This window comes from Anabrus simplex, chromosome 1, assembly GCF_040414725.1.
Source record: "Anabrus simplex isolate iqAnaSimp1 chromosome 1, ASM4041472v1, whole genome shotgun sequence".
Taxonomy (NCBI): domain Eukaryota; kingdom Metazoa; phylum Arthropoda; class Insecta; order Orthoptera; family Tettigoniidae; genus Anabrus; species Anabrus simplex.
Window position 1 is genome coordinate 480042220 of NC_090265.1, and position 18369 is coordinate 480060588.

The 18369-nt window shown below is 38.0% G+C and overlaps 1 protein-coding gene across 7 annotated transcripts in view; it reads right to left on the reverse strand.

Annotated features, from left to right (window-relative positions):
- The window catches only part of LOC136856974 (uncharacterized), a 247585-nt gene that overhangs the window by 145617 nt on the left and 83599 nt on the right, over window positions 1–18369 (reverse strand). For all 7 annotated transcript variants that reach the window (XM_067135292.2, XM_067135289.2, XM_067135288.2 and 4 more), the window contains one exon: window positions 2565–2744. In XM_067135292.2, coding sequence (XP_066991393.1) covers window positions 2565–2744 — 180 coding nt within the window. The remainder of the gene's footprint in view (window positions 1–2564; window positions 2745–18369) is intronic.

Below are 18369 nucleotides of genomic sequence, written 5' to 3' on the forward strand. Positions count from 1 at the left end.
CAGGGGGATATATGCTATTTTTTTCCTCTCCAAATTTTTGTTCTAAAAATCCGAGAGGGAAAATTAAGCAAGTAAATACCTTAAAAAGGACTTTCATAATTCTGTCAAGATTCCACATCACCTGCCACATCATTACAGTCACATTCCCTGCAGCAGTGAATCTTGACTATATCTTGTACGTCGTAGCGGCCCACCGGTGACCTGACAAATTTTACTTTGATTAGTCCCTACTATGACATCCAAAACATTGCAGGTGCACCTGGGTGAATTATTGTTGAGGAGACATATTCCAACGTATTTACCTCTGTGACAGTTTTCCAATTCAGAGTGACCCAGGAATGATCCCAGAAGTTTTTCGTTCACTGATCTGTTTTGTTACGGGAATACAGGGTTCCCACTAAAAAACAAAATCTGTATCCCTTGTGTTTTCCCTTAGATGTTGCCATTTTCCTGCATTAAATTTCGTGGGGCACAGTACTTAAAGAGTGACTCGAGTATGTAGTATGTTTATCATACTTGGGAATCATCATCTTGAAAAATGCCGTATTTACTCGCATATTAGACACACCTCTACATTTACAGCCAAGAAAAGTAGGTGGGGGTGGGGGGGGTCTAATATGCGATAACCTTGAACTCTGCAGTGAACACATGACTTCTAGGCTATAAAAAGTGATAAATTGTACATGTAAACATTCAACACAATGCTTTAATGAACTTATGAATGTATTCAGAGTTTTACAGGCTATTTTTGTTGGAAGGCATTATTTCAAAATTTAAAAAGAATAAATGGCGAACACATGACTTTTAGGCCTACATCTAAAGTAAATATAGTTAGTTTTAGTTGTTCTTATGTCATTCGTTTCATCTCTCCTCTGATGAGGTTGACATTAGGAAGGGCACTCAGTCGTAAAAGCTCACTACGAAGATTTGTCTCACTTCATACTGTACCCGTAGAGAAAAGAGATAAGGGTATCATATTAAGCAATATTAATACAAAAGAGCGTAATGAAAAGTCATTTGTCTGTCACTTAAACAGTACGCCTACTACCACATAATAAACCTGGTCAGTGCTTTCATTTGAATTATAGTCTTGTGTCACCAACTTCCCTGCGACTGGCGTGTCGTCATTCCAATAGACTATCTTCACTGCCTTTTTGAGTATTCCAGATCCTGTCTTTTTGAAATTTTTAAAATAGTTTCGTACCCAACTTTAGAGTCCAAACATTGAAAATCAACTCGCAATTTGTTTCTGGAGAAGCCCTCTTATTCCCAGTTGGTGTGTGTAGCAGAAGCCACCCCTTCCGAATAAAGCCATGCTGTAAAAAGCGTGTGAACCCACCAGCTGATAACTAACATGTTACGAGTTGTACTTCCGAATGTAATGCACAGTTACTGAAAGCATTCTTTGTTTAACTGTGGCTATTGGAATCCAGAACTTAATTTTTTGAAAGCCACTCCTTTTAATTTTTTTAAATTTTAAGTATATTTCATGCTTGTTCTCTACATTTATCACACCAGGATTTACCTAAACAGCAATATTTGAGATGAGAGACCGCATTGTTTATGTTATGTAAACTATCAAATGCCCAGATAGTGCCGGAAGTTCTACGACAGAAATAATAAAAAGTAACAAGAAAGCTTGCTGCATTTATGAACAACTCCAGGTGTGGCAGTAATGCGTATTATCATAACGTTTAATTTCGTACTTCCATTGCCTCCATATTCTTTTATTCATTCATTCATTCATTGCAGTGAGTTTTGCTTAGCTTCTCCGAAAAACATGAACAAAACTCCAACCTCTAATAGTAGGAAAGGCACTATGAAAGCATGGCTCAGAGGGAAAGGAATTCTGTTTGAAGAGAGTATGCTAAAGACTGAATAATACAACATTATTAAATTGCACAAACCACTCCATCAGCAGTATCTCATAGATGAAATTATCGCAAGACATGGGCACACTACCTTGAGACTACCCCCACACCAAGAATGGAGAAAGGTTTGCCACTGCACAGAGGAAAAAGAATCAGAATATTATGTACATTCTTCAAATTGGAAGATAACTGAGAACTTACACAAGATGTGATTGTCATGAGTGTTACACATCCAAATCTTACTTGTCTTGCACTAAATATATACAACAAATGCTTGCTTCTTTTTTATCTATAATTCATGTCTTGCCTCAACCTTATTGATTTCGACTAATGCTGGTCTCTGGCAAGACCGAAACTAGTTTCATGAAGTACATGCAATTTTTTTTAACACTAGAACGGCCAAACTTTCCTCATATCTACAAAGGGTGCAGGCGGTCATTCCGATTGCTGTCGCTTACTGATATATATCTAGCACCCAGGATCTGGGAAACATGCGAGTGTTCAATAATTTATTTTAAAACAACATAGTTAACCATTGGGATGTATTGTATACAGATCGATCAATTGTTAAATAATAATTGTTCATATTCTCTCACTTCTAATATAGGCAACAATGAAATATTTTGGCAGACTTCCTAATTAATGCGTTTGTGAAGACCTATGATAAAAAAATAACTTCACAGGTATACTCACTCTGATTTGTTCGATGATTTTTCTAATTTGAGGCTCAAAACCCATGTCCAGCATTCTATCAGCCTCATCCAGCACTAAGTATGTACAACGCCGCAGGTTGGTAGTTCCTCTCTCCAGAAAGTCAATCAGACGTCCAGGAGTAGCAATCACTATTTCAACACCACGTTCCAGATCTCTAGCCTGTAAGAAGAAACAGGTCCCTCAGTGTAAAATAGAACGATAGTAACTGTGTAAAAAGACTAATCAGCATGGATTTTTTAAATTCTACTCTTGACAAACATAATTATGTTCATATCTGTACCTCAGAAGCAAACTACACTACGTCCAATTTTTATATTTTGCATGATTGGCATAGTGCTACTATGTGCTTTCTGCTCTTTCTAGCGATATAGAGCACTATGTACAACAGCCAACAATGATGGAAATAAGGGATTAAAAATAATGATATGTCCAATTCCATTCACAGGCAAAGAACACTATCTGGACATGATGTGATTTGCCTCACTCAACATGGATTCTCTGCTCTTTAGTGAACACTGTCCCACACAGCTCACATTGTTGATGACCTTGAATATTGTGTAGCACTAGTAATGTGACAGTTGACAGAGTAATATAAGACTGTTGAGCAGAAAGCTGCGTGTCGTGTGCATTGTGTTTAATGACAATTCTGTAGTGAAATTTAAAATAGTCTATTTAACTGATGAGAAAATAATGTCCAGGGGATAAAGGATATTACATCCGATGCGACTACAGCGCTCCAAGCGGCAACTTGCTAGCAGACAACAGGGAACGAATTACCACTACAGTCTAAAATGGTTATAACTTCTGAACCATTCATGCAAATAATGTCCTGACAAAGTTATTGTAATCCTTATGAAATAGTGGAGGATGTCAAACAAGTTATTTTGATGAGGAGTTCGAGGATAGTATCAAAATATTTATTTAATCTTAAGGAGTTATTTTTCTTTACCGCGGACTATAACAAAATCTCTTCTAGAGGGCAACCGGTTCGAAATAAATACCATCGCGGACTTTTTTTTTTTTTTTGTAGAGGTTTCCATGCTTTACAATTCTTATGCTTACACTTGGGGTCTATCGTTGACGGTTCACGCAGCGTATGCCAAGGAAGCAAGCGACCGACCGACATCTAACCTGCCATGTTGGGCTAAGAAGGCCAGCGCTCTACTATGGTCGGTCACTTGCTTTCTTGGCTTACGCTGCCTGAACCGTCAACGATAGACCCCAAGTGTAAGCGTATAATTGTAGAGCATAAAAACCTCTACAAAAAAAGTCTGCAATGGTATACACCTATTTCAAACCAGCTGCCCTCTAGAAGCAATTTTATGTTACAGTCCGTGGTAAAGAAAAATAACTCCTTAAGATTAAATCAATATTTTGATATTATCCTCGAACTCCTCATCGAAATAACTTGTTTGACCTCGTCCACTATTTCGTAAGGATTACAATAACTTTGTCAGGACATCATTTGCATGAATGGTTCAGAAGTTATGACCATTTTAGACTGTAGTGGTAAAACATTCCCTGTTGTCTGCTAGTAAATTGCCTCTACCTCGCCGCTAGAGGTGCTAGTGTCGCTCCAGCTATCAAGAGGATGAACCTTCCTCTTATTGGAGCTTCGCAACTGTATATATTAGACTGTGTTACAATTAACACTGGATATTGTAGAGCATGGAAATCATCAATTTGCAAGGTAAGCAATAAAGTTATACTGGGCATGAGGTGAAGAGAACCTTAATATGGTAAAATATGTAGACATGAGTGTTCTGTGCTCTTGCAATGTTTATTATTTCCTTGCAGATGCACAACTTACATCTTCAGCAACAACATCTCAATCCACTGACGAACAAAGCAAGGTTTCTTTAGTACATAATGCCACTAACCAGCCTTGTGCTTTGTTGCATCCAAGTACGGTTACAACATCAGGAGAGGCTTCGTATTCCACCTCGGAGAGTCAACAAGTCAGGGAACAAGTGCCACCTGCAGATTTATTTAATGATGATTTACTATTAAGTAGCAGCAGCAGTGAACTCGATAACTCAAAAAATGATAAAAATTACGTTTCTCCTGGGGAGAGTTCCGGAACAGATTATGATAATGGTTCCTGCCTTTTCTGAACCATTACACTACTGACATTTTTTAATAATCCTGTCAGGACTGAAGAGTGTAACCGACAGTGAAGCCATAATTATTAGAAAAGTTTCAAACAAAACAGTAATTTGTCAGCAAGGGGGAAAAAAAAACCTGTTATAAATCCAAGTCAGTGGCTACGAAACAAGCACAAAGCCAGCTACGCAGCAGGGAAAGCTTATGTAAACAGAACAGGCAAGATTGTACAGGACAGTATTGAAACTGCCATGTTCCTGTAGGATGCAATAGCATGAAAAAATTACGGATATAGAGAGGACGGAAATCAGTTCATACCAGGATGCACAAAAAAGTAATATGAGAAGACAATTTAATTGTTCATGCATAGAAACAAAACTAGTTGCACGTTGTAGTGGAGTGGGCTCTAAATTGAAAGCTAATTCTTTCATACACATTTTTGGTGAGTAACAAACATCAGTATGTAAAGCCATGTTTCTCAACAGCCCTTTTTTTCCAATACAGTTTCTATTACTGCCTTGAAGAAAATGCCAGATGGATTCTGATCAAAGAGGAAAACACTCCAAGTAACAAAACTACAAAAGTCATTACACATAACATTTGCAATCATATCGATTTTTTTCCGACATACAATAGTCACTACAGCAGGGAAAGATCAGAAAGGAAGTTCTTGGGGTCACATCTAAATACTGAGGAAATGTATACTTTATATCTGGAATTCTGTAAACAAAATAAGCTCACAATGTGGCTAAAAAATTGCTATATGCAGACGATTAATAAGAAAGTTATCTTTCAAAACACTAGGGATAGACACTTGTGACATCTGCGATTCTTTTACAGTAAAACTGGAAGGCAATGTGAATCAGCAGGAAGAGACGACTTACAAGGTTCATATGATGCACATCTTCTGGAATTTAAAACACGTTATGATATGAAAAGCATGGGTACACAAATAGCAAAGTATAATGTAAAGCATAAAGTAATAACGGCTGCTCTTTAGAAATGTCTACCTACTCCTCTTTTGACTAATGGAGTTCATCTCTACTGTAACGCTTCAAATCCTGTTACAAGATGATATCTGCATTATTATTATTATTATTATTATTATTATGTCCATACTATTATTTTATCTGTGAGATTACTATTATTGTATTATAATTATTATTCAATTCCATTCGGCAATGCTTGTCGCTTGCGTGATTGTAGTTAAATGTATGCATATATACGCGTGTGTAGTTTAACACTAAAAACATGTACAGTAAAGAGTTGCTGTATATCAGATGTAGATATGACATTGCTACATTGTGCAATACTGCTGGGGTAAATGCAGAGTCATCACTACATCATGGTGCTTATTTAGCGATGCGCTCACGGTCTTTTGAGTAACCAAGGCCACCCCAGGCTATTTCACTATTGTATGTAATATTTGTCGCGAGGTGGGAGTAGATCATAGTTATTTCTGGAGATTACGTATGTGTGTCAACCTATGTCTATAAAAGGTGGCTGCATATTGTAGCGTCAGTCATTATTCTACTGGAAGGAGAGGCCACAGTTGGCCATTAACTGAACGAGATGGAGAGGCCTCAGTCGGTCATTAATCATGGGTCATTGAGAGAGTGAGGTCATGGTTGGTCTCTTAGTTGAAGATACGGACAGGAAGGCTTACCACGAGGTCATAGAAGGATAGACTTACCAAGTAGTCATCAGCATGCAGAAGAAGCAGTCACATGGATACATCACCAAATTAGGCTTGACATCTACAGTAAACCCCAGATCACAGGATTATGTCGTAATTACACTCAAAGTGTTGAAGGTACAGTTAAGTGAACCAGTGAGGGATATATTTTGTGTACAATTGTTAAATGTCCAGTCAAGAAGAATTCAAATTCATGCCTAGTTTCTTTCAGTTCGAATGTCATAATTTTCATATTCTCATCTGTCTTATTTTATCGCAGCAAGACTTACTATTTTTTCTATTATTTCAAGAATATATATTTTGTTCTACCAAATTAAATTTTATTTTTATTTTTAATGACAGAATTAGGTAATTTCAAATTAAATGGGCGAACCGAACGCCAATCTCCTTTTCCCAGAACTTATATGGTATGTTGTCGAAAGTAAGCTTATTATCCCACACCCTTATAGTATGAAATATTTACATTTTGGCTCTGCAACGTGGTGCACAAATAAATTCAGAACTTGTTCAGAATGACAGCATATCATAGGTTCATTTTGGGAGGAGTATGCACAACTAAAGCCAGCGGAATTATAATCTGTAAATGTCGGCAGTGTAATTTTGTGATTTTATATATATATATATTTGTATTTTGGGGGTATGTCAAGGGATTTGAAGAGGGAAATTAATTTGAGATCGCGAACTATTAATAGTGAAACAAAGATGGACAAGGAAGACAATAGCAAGTTACGTGATGAGGAGACTGTTGCTTCTAAGAACATCCAAGGTGAAGTTGAAAATAGGGAGCAGGTGAAAACTATGGAAGGTTCTGAGGTAATTCAGGAAAGTGCAGAAATTGAGAAGCATACTGAAAATCAAAAGGAAGTCACGGAGGGGTGGGGGGATGAACCAACATATTCTAAATTTGCTGATGGCCAAATTTACCGAGATCAGTAATGAAAAAATGACAGAGCTCAGTGAAAAGAACAATGAAAATAATAAGAACCAGATGGAAGAATTAATTGGCAGTAATAAAGAAAATTTTAATGTGACCATTAGTAAAACAGATACTAAGATATTAGAAATAAATGAACAAACATGTAAGTTAGAAAGTAAGTCATATCAAGAGTGTGTTGAAATAGAAGGTGAAATAGAGTCGAGCCGGAGCGATCTTCATATTCAGACCGAGCAAGTCAAGGGAATATATATAGAAGACAGTAACAAGATCATACCGTTAAATAATGACATTTCTAGTAATCGGGAAGAAATCGAGAGGTAGTCGAGAAAAGATTGGACAAGATTTATAATGCAGTTGGGGAAGATACGAGGGAACAGATTAGTAGAACTGAACAAATTGAAAGCAAGCTTGTGGAGGTCACTGAACTACAGAACGAACAGGAAACTATCACTGCAGGTGAGAGAGAGAGAGAGGAATTGCCGGAAGAAGCGAGAATAGTGGAAGAGAATGCTGAGAGAGTAGCAGAAGAAGAAATTTTGAACTGCCAGGGAGTGATACAGCGGGAATTTACAGGGGAGACGGCGGGAGATGTGATAGTAGTGAACGATTTGTTCAGTAGGGATCGTGACTTACCTAGGTTTTCTGGAAAACAGTTCAATCCTATAGAATTTGTAAAACTAGTTGAGAAGAGATTTGCAAGTAAATTGAGGAATGATATTGCTGGAAATCTTGTCGAAAGTTTTTATCGGAGAAAGTAAAATATGGTTTCGAGTCTACTGGGATAATATGTCTAATTTAGGAGAGATTAAAGAGAAGTTCATTGACAGGCTCTGGGAGCAATGTTTACAGGGGCGCGAGAGAGCACATGATGGCTGGGGAAAGTAGTATAGTAGAGAGAGGGGGTAAAATGTGAGCTGTGTATCAGAAGTAGTAGTAATCCTGATGAGCAGAGGATTACGAGTTACGTCGATGGTGACAGGGGTCAGAAGAGTAACCAGAGAGAATCGGAAGATGGGAGGCGTACGGATTTGAGTTATCAGAGAGACTATGACAGTCTGAATATGAATGTTATCCAGGTGTCGTTATCGAGCCAGAGTATTTCAGATTCACAGGGAATCAGGTAAGTTAAGTGGACAGGCCGAAGGTAGAAGTTGAACAGCTATGTAGCATAAGTAGTTATGTAGTGAAAGTAGATTTAAGAGTATAGTGCGATTGTGACCTAAGTAATGTTAAGTGAGATATTTAAGTAATGACGTAGTCGTAGATAATGAAGTAATTAATGGTAGCAGCAAGTTAGACATAAGAAGTGTTCGGTTAAGTGATGTAGTACTTGTAATACTGAGAATATGATGTAAGTAGCGAGGTAATAACTCCGACGATAGAAATTGTGATATGAAGAAGGTAAGTGAAGGTACTATTAGATATTATAACAGCCGTTGGGTAAGTCAGTGAGTAAATAAGATGATAGCGCTACCAATCACAATAGAAGATAGTTGTAAGTTTCAGCCATGCCTTGTTGTACCAAAGCTTGTGTATTCAGTTATTTTAGTTGCTGACTTGGTTGCTGTAATATATTTAGTTAAGTGTTCATTTTATTTAATGTAACCTTGCGAGTACGCACAGCTATGATATTGTATTTCTGCTCTGTATACGTCATAGTCATGTGGGTATAATAAAGCACCGCATTGGCTACTCCCCTCCAGCCCACCCCTGCCGCAGCCTTCCCTCTACCTCCCGTCAGTCCTGGATAGTCAGTCTTGCATTAGCAGTCATGCATACGCTGTCATGCACAGCAGCATAAGCGGTCTAGCATTGTCAGTTGTAAGTCGTGCACCTCAGTCAGTTCCTTAGCCGATGTGGCATTTTAAATTAAGTGTGTCTCTACTGATTGCCTACCCAAAGGTGTTCCAGATGTAAAAATTGGCAACGAGGTAAATTCTACAAGTCATAACGTTCCAGCGCTTCCTCATGGCGACAGAACATTCTGGTATGTTCCACAGTACTGGACTTAACATAGTGCACTCCGTTCTCTCGAACATTCTTCTCACGACGTAATATTGGGTGTCTTTCACTCCGTGCCTTTGAACGACAGTTTTTTCGCTGCCTTTTCGACTTTAGCTCACTTCTATCACGCCATGTCCTTAATTGGTAATATTGGACCATTTGACAGTTCGGAAGAAACTTGGTCAACCTACGTGGAACGCTTTGAACTTTACGTCCAGTGCAATGACATTCCAGATGCTAAAAAGGTTAGCACATTTCTGACGGTGGTCGGTGTTAGAACCTACAATTTGTTGAAAGATTTAATCACCCCTGATAAACCTTCTCAAAAATCCTTTGAAACCATAGTTCAAATTATCCAGGACCATCTCCATCCTAAACCTTCCTTTATTGTGGAAAGATATAAATTCAGCAGACGAGATCAATTGGAATATGAGACTGTATCCGAATATATTGTTCAACTTAAGCAATTATCCAAATATTTAGAGTTCGAGGACAAGCTTCCTGATTATCTCCGGGACAGATTAGTCAGTGGCGTCCGTAATGAATCTATCAAGAAACGACTACTGTCAGAGGAGAATCTCACATTCCAGAAGGCGGAACAGCTGGCGTTATCGTTGGAAGCGACCGACAAGACGCAGTATCCTTGGCCTACCACCCCACACCCCGACTGCAGCAGTATTCAACACGACATTCTCCGAGCTCCAATGTACCTAATGTGTCATCGCGTGTTGTGAAAGTGCCTCAGTGTTTTTGTTGCGGTTATAAAGGTGGTCATACTACTGCCAAGTGCCGTTATCGGGAATATGTTTGTAATTTTTGTCGGAAGAAGGGTCACTTAGAGAGGGTGTGCAAGTCAAAACATAAGAGCAAGTCTCAATTTCATGTAAAACCAAACATGCCTACAAACAATTCATTTTCTAAGGGTAGTAAGAATCCGCAGGGTAGCAAACTTAAACCTAACCAGCATTATATAGACTTTCACGAACCTATTGCTAGTCACGAAAAATTGGGTGATGAGGTGTATGATATTTCTAACATTTTTCAGTATGATGAAAATGATCAAATCAATCAACCTCAGTTAGGCAACGTAACAAAAGTTGAGCCTATTAGAGTAAATTTGATCGTTGAAGGAAAGCCAGTTAATTTTGAAGTAGACTCTGGTGCTTGTGTACCTGTTTCTGAAAATTTTTACAAGGCTAACTTGAGTCATGTACAATTGATCCCCACAGCCTTAGTTTTAAATTCTTAAACCCACGAGAAAATCAAGCCTGTAGGGAAGTTAGAAGTAAATGTTAAATTTCAGTCCCTGGAAAAGAGTTTAGAATTGTATGTTATTAGTAATGGATCTAATCCTCTTATGGGGCGTGATTGGATTAAAGAGCTCCAAGTTGTTATAAGCATTCCCAGCAGTGTAAATAATGTAAACTTATCGAATGTAAAAACCAATGCAGAGTCTAAATTAGTACAAGACATTTAAGGAATTTCCAGAGGTATTTACTAGTAAATTAGTCTGTTTTAAAGGAGATCCAGTAAAACTAAACCTTAAGCCAAATGCATTACCTAAGTACCACAAACCTAGGTCAATACCTTATTCTTTAAGAGAAAAGGTTGAACAAGAATTGCAAAGTTTAGTGGATGAGGAAATTCTTTCCCCAGTATCCTCATGTGAATGGGCCACTCCGATTGTGCCGGTATTAAAAAAGAATGAGTAGGTCACTCTACTCTGGATTGAATCTTACAATAGGTTTCCTATCTCGAAGTTGATAACGTCTCGTTGCGGCAGGTGACGTAACAGTTAGCTGTGCGGGTTGCAGAGATCGTCTGCTAGCTGCTACTGGGCTTTGACGCGGTGATGAGACAGGTTGTGAAGGGGAACTTTGTTGACACTCAGAGGCTGGTGAAAGCACAGGAGCGGATCATGAGGGAAGGTCAACTAACTGTGACGTTCCTCGCTCAGAGCTAACAACAACTGGGCCTGACTGTAATCCTACTAGCTGGTCTATATGTCTTTTCCAAGTCAATCCAGACTCGAGTTGAATCAAATATGTAACTGGGCCTAGTCTATGCATGATTCTACCCATTTATCTCTTCCTCTGTAGTCTTTAGCTAGCACAGGTTGTCCTATAGTTAATTGCCTAGTATGACTACCTCTTGCATTAGTTATTTGTTTGTCCTGTTTATTTACTACAGTTTTCTGCAAATTTCTAAAATGGATCTGTCATCAGCTTACATGCAGTTGTTGTTAGCGGAGGAAAGTAAAAAAACTATGTACTATAAGTACACATAAAGGGTTATTTGCTTACAACCGTCTTTGTTATGGAATCTCGTCAGCACCGGGTATTTTTCAACGAGTTATTGAACAAATACTACACGGTATACCTGGTGTGGCCTCATTTCTTGATATTATTGTGACAAGAGCAAATACAGCAGAACATTTGTCAAGGTTACGAGAAGTGTGTAAACGCCTAAGTAGTCGTGGTTGGACTGTTGGTAAAGATAAGTGCAAGTTTTTCTGTGACATTCTAGAATATTTAGGCTATGTCAGAAGTAAAGATGGTTTAGCTACGGCCAGTGATAAGGTCAAAGCAGTTGTTGAAGCTCCAGTTCCTAAAGATGTTACACAGGTTAAAGGATTTCTCGGTCTTGTGAACTACTATGCTAAATTTATTCCTAAAGTAGCTACTGTTCTTACACCTTTGTACCAGCTACTTAGAAAAGATACAGATTTTCACTGGAATTCAGCTTGTCAAAAATCTTTTGAATTAGTCAAAGAAAAATTAGTTTCAGCTCAGGTACTAGCACATTACAACCCTAACTTACCACTCAAGTTGTCATGTGACGCATCACCTTATGGCATTGCAAGTGTTAAGTATAACAGAAAAAGATGGTACTGAGAGACCACTTTCTTTTGCAAGTAGAGTCTTAAACTCAGCTGAAAGAAACTACTTCCAAATTGATAAAGAAGCCTTGAGCATTGTGTATGGTGTAAAGAATTTTAATCTGTATTTATGGGGAAGACATTTTACTCTGTGTACAGATCATAAACCACTTCTAACAATTTTTGGTCCTAAAAAAGATTTACCAGCCTTTGCAGCAGGTAGATTACAACGCTATGCATTGTTTCTATCAGGTTATGACTATGACATTCAGTATGTCAAATCTCAATGCCATGGCAATGCAGATGGTTTATCTAGGCTACCTGTATCAGCCAATCAGATCGAGGACGTTGATGTTAGTGTGGAGTACATAGGTAGTTATTTACAATGCATAATGGAATCTGATGTTCCCATTAACTTTAATGACATACGTATTGAAACTCAAAAAGATCAGGAGTTAAACAAAATCCTTGGTTATGTGTTGTATGGATGGCCTAATACGCCAGATCCAACTTTAAGCCACTTTGTTAAAAGGCAAGCTGAACTAACTGTAGAACAAGGAATTTTGATGTGGGGCTACAGAGTTGTAATTCCAAGGTCCTTGAGAAAGTCCTTGTTAAATGAATTACACAGTGGACACCTTGGAGTAGTTAAAATGAAATCATTAGCTAGATCGTACTTATGGTGGCCTTCAATTGATCAGGACATCGAAGCCATAGCTAACAGTTGCTCAGCTTGTCTTGCCCAGAAGGACAGTCCTACTAGAAGTTCACTCCATGTATGGGAATTTCCACCCAATGTATGGCAAAGACTTCATGTAGATTTCTTAGGTCCTTTTAAAGGCAAAATATATTTGATTGTGATGGACGCTCATAGCAAATGGTTGGAAATTGAAACTGTCAACTCAACTTCAGCTAAGCAAGTCATTGAGAAATTACGTCCTATGTTTTGTAGATTTGGTCTTCCTGAACTCGTTGTCAGTGATAATGGCCCTCCCTTTTCTTCTGATGAATTTTCTCGATTTTTGAAAGAAAACGGGATAAGGCAAACCTTGATAGCACCATATCATCCAGCTTCTAATGGACAGGCTGAGAACGCAGTTAAAATTGTGAAAAAACGCTTAAAATGTGCAATCTTTGAACATGAAGATGTAAATTTAGCTTTAAGTAGATTTTTAATAGCTTATCGTAATGCTGTACATAACACTATTAATGAAACTCCTGCTAAAATTCCTTTGAGAACTAGATTGGATTTAATCAGACCTAATTTGCAGAAAACTGTAGTAAATAAACAGGACAAACAAATAACTAATGCAAGAGGTAGTCATACCGGGCAATTAACTGTAGGACAACCTGTGTTAGCTAAAGACTACAGAGGAAGAGATAAATGGGTAGAAGGTAGAATCATGCATAGACTAGGCCCAGTTACATATTTGATTCAACTCGAGTCTGGATTGACTTGGAAAAGACATATAGACCAGCTAGTAGGATTACATTCAGGCCCAGTTGTTGTTAGCTCTGAGCGAGGAACGTCACAGTTAGTTGACCTTCCCTCACGATCTGCTCCTCTGCTTTCACCAGCCTCTGAGTGTCAACAAAGTTCCCCTTCACAACCTGTCTCAACACCGCGTCAAAGCCCAGTAGCAGCTAGCAGACGATCTCTGCAACCCGCACAGCTAACTGTTATGTCACCTGCTGCAACGAGACGTTATCTACTTCGAGATAGGAAACCTATTGTAAGATTCAATCCAGAGTAGAGTGACCTACTCATTCTTTTGTATTTTTGTATAGTACTGTATAGCAAGGTATATGTTAATTTGAGTTTTCAATTGTAATTGTATGTTCCATTATATAATCACTTTTTGTATGTGGCTTATATTGGTGTGTTTTGTGTCCTCCAATCAAGTGTAAGGCATTACCTATGTTTTGTTGTTATTGAAAAACTTAAGGAGGAAGGAATGTAATATATTTAGTTAAGTGTTCATTTTATTTAATGTAACCTTGCGAGTACGCACAGCTATGATATTGTATTTCCGCGCTGTATACGTCATAGTCATGTGGGTATAATAAAGCACCACACTGGCTACTCCCCTCCAGCCCACCCGTGCCACAGCCTTCCCTCTACCTCCCGTCAGTCCTGGATAGTCAGTCTTGCATTAGCAGTCATGCATACGCTGTCATGCACAGCAGCATAAGCAGTCTAGTATTGTCAGTTGTAAGTCGTGCACCTCAGTCCGTTCCTTACCGATGTGGCATTTTAAATTAAGTGTGTCTCTACTGATTGCCTACCCCAAGGTGTTCCAGATGTAAAAGTTGTAAATCATGGAAGTAGAATAGACTGATTTAGGTAGTGTGTGTTTGTTCTTGTGAGAAACTAGCAAAGAAGTGTGTTAATTATGATGGTCTGAGGTGTGTTGGTGATGTGTTTTTTAAAGGTATGAGAGGTAAGAGAAGATGTTCCTAGTGACAGGAAATGTTTTGTTGGGTGTCGCGTGTCTATACGATCAGAATCCGAGGGATAGTCTGTATGAGGCAGTGACGCGAGGTAATTTGAGTGAATTACAGGAGTAATTGTGTCCGATGTTAGGTAAGCATCGAGATGTATTTAGTGGTAAGCCAGGAAGAACACACGTATATGTACACAAAGATGTCGTACATGACCATTCATCATTTGTGGGACCTAAGTACCCCAACCCACTTAAATATGCTAGCGACGTCGAAGAACAGATAAACATTACGCTGGATTACGGAATAAATGAACCATCTTGTAGCCATAGTAATGATTCTTTTATTATTGTTGCCAAGAAGGGTGTGATGTATTGAGATATGCAAGTTAATAAGGGCAAAATAGATTCAGTTTGATAGAGTGCTACTCAAGAGTTCCATTTACATCATCTGCAAAGGCAGGAAATATGTCAATTCTTTCTTTTGTATCAGGGGTATTTCACTATTGTGAACCCTAACGGGAAGTGTGCATATTCTTTAAAGATCAGGAAGGGGACATTGTCGGTATTTATAGTATTATATATGTAAAGAAGTACTTCACGTGAGATTTGTTGAGATAAAAATAAGATTAATTTTTGTAAGAAACTGGCAAAATGAAACGAACATGTGAATTTGCGTGTGAACCAAGTGTCGTATTGGTGTATTGGAAGAATAAGTCCTACATTGTCATGTATTGTATGACAAAGCAGAGAACGAGACATTGGACAGTTATCTACGATAACAATATGCAAGAAAAGTTCTCATATAAGTGATTTTTCATGAAATGTTTTGATATGTAAAAAAAAAAGAAGAATGTAGTATAATCATTTAAAATTATTTGTGTATGTTAAATTGAGTGCTGTACTCTTGTGAATGTATGAGGGAGAAAGAATGAGACACTGGACAGTAATCTACGATGACAATGTGCGAGAAAAATTCTCATCTTTGATAGTTTATAAAATGTTATGGATGTTGAAAAAGAAAATTATTGTTGTATACTCATTTAAAGTGTTCATATGTGTCAGTGTTTTATAATGTTCATAAATCAATCGATTCTTTGTTCTTCGATTTATTTATGAGGGAGGCGAATTGTAACGGTTCAAATCCCGTTACAAGATGATATCTGTATTATTATTATTATTATGTCCATACTATTATTATTTTAGCTGTGAGATTACTATTATTGTATTATAATTATTATTCAATTCCATTCGGCAATGCTTGTCGCTTGCGCGTGTGTGTGAAGTTTAACACTAAAAACATGTACAGTAAAGAGTTGCTGTATATCAGATGTGGATATGACATTGCTACATTGTGCAATACTGCTGGAATAAATGCAGAGTCATCGCTACGTCATCGTGCTTATTTAGCGATACGCTCACGGTCTTTGAGTAACCCAGGCCGCCCCAGGCTATTTCACTAGTGTATGTAATATTTGTTGCGAGGTGGGAGTAGATCATAGTTATTTCTGGAGATTACGTATGTGTGTCAACCTATGTCTATAAAAGGTGGCTGCATATTGTAGCGTCAGTCATTATTCTACTGGAAGGAGAGGCCACAGTTGGCCATTAACTGAATGAGATGGAGAGGCTTCAGTCGGTCATTAATCATTGGTCATTGAGAGAGTGAGGCCATAGTTGGTAGGTCTCTTAGTTCAAGATACGGACAGGAAGACTTACCACGAAGTCATAGGATAGACTTACCAAGTAGTCATCAGCATGCAGAAGAAGCAGTCACATGGATACATCACCAAATTAGGCTTGAAACATCTACAGTAAACCCCAGACCAACGGAATACCTCATAATTACACTCAAAGTGTTGAAGGTACAGTTAAGTGAACCAGTGAGGGATATATTTTGTGTACAATTGTTAAATGTCCAGTCAAGAAGAATTCAAATTCATGCCTAGTTTCTTTCAGTTGCAATGTCATAATTTTCATATTCTCATCTGTCTTATTTTATCGCAGCAAGACTTACTATTTTTTCTATTATTTCAAGAATATATATTTTGTTCTACCAAATTAAATTTTAGTTTCATTTTTAATGACAGAATTAGATAACTTCAAATTAAATGGGCGAACCGAACGCCGATCTCCTTTTCCCAGAACTTATATGGTATGTTGTCAAAAGTAAGCTTATTACCCCACACCCATGCTTTTTTTAGTTCTACAAAAGTATCCACAAATCAAAGTTATAACGCAGAAGTTGTTACAGTGGAACCTCGATTATCCGTTCCCGGAAACTATGTTTTCCCGGATTATTCGTTCTAAGTATGGGGTCCCGCGAGCATCCTAATTAAATCACGTAAAAATTCTGCAATATCCGTTCCTCAAAGAAACAATTTCCCAGATCAACCGTCCAGAAATATCAGTCCCATGAACGCTAAATCTTCGATCATGCGTTTTTCAAGAAACTGTATCTCGCGAAACGACAGCTACGGCATAATTATATATCTTGGCGTTAAACGCCCCACCATTGTGATAATTATAACAAGTACTGTACTGTACTGGAAAGTGATTGCGGTGAACTTGTGTAAGGAACCATCTTAGCATTGCATTCAGGTGATACTCTTTAGATAATCCCCAGAAACCATAAAGCAGAGAGTGGCCACAGCAATTAGAAAGAGAGAGAGCGCATTTCGACAACTCTACTGGAAGATACGAGTTTCGTCAAATGTTTGTACTTGTAAAACGTCTACATTATGTCAAGGGTTAGATGTTTGTTTTTTCTTTTATTCGATGGTATCGCCGAACGGGTTTTTGGCACCTCCCTCAGGGCATTGTATAGTCGCTGGGCTTTCAGACAGGAATCGAAAGAACTCCTTAACACAAATCTAGTATTTTAATAGTATCATATACGATTATGTTACCGAGACCAGAACAGAGGTTGCACCTTCCATACATAAACCCATGGGAGGTCTTGGGATTGCCTATTACGGTTTTGGTCCTAATATAAGATTAGAAATTTTACGTTTTTGTGTTAAGATGTCAAAAACTGCTGTTGTTTTTATTTGCGCACGTTACATTTAAAAGGTTTTTAATCATTTCCAACTCTTACCGAGTTGTGTAGCAAACGCGCTTTCCAGCCGAGCTCTCATGAATATCCGTAATTTCTGAAGTTTTGATCATGATTTTTCTTTCCAATTTGATTTCGATTATCATTAACAACAAGCAGAATTGAATATAATGCATTTGAGAACTTTTATGAATCGACACATTCAAAACCATATTCTCGAATTCAACATAACCTTTAAAGTCTATATAGGCCTAATTTACACAGCTCAAGATTTCCAGAAAATTACTACGAACAGTATACCAGTGACTAAATTACAATGAAGATTAAGAAAAGAAGGGATTTTGCCATCATTTTCGACCCTTTTGTATCTAATGTGCTTTATTAGATTAGAGAATTATCAACTACTTGTGGTCGATTGTTGTTTGGCTTGGGGTTATGAGATTTTTTAAAGAGTTTGGCTGACCAAGGATGCTGAAATGAAAGAAGTTTCCACGGGAAACTCACTAAGTTTTTCCGGTAAAACTGAATGTCAAGTATCAAAATTTTGAACTCCTGTACCAGTAATTGACCGAAGCTGGCACCACGGTCTAACTTGCCTGCCCCAGAGGGCCCGGGTTAAATTCCTGGCCAATTCAGGAATTTTTACCTGGATATGAGGGCTGGTTCCAGG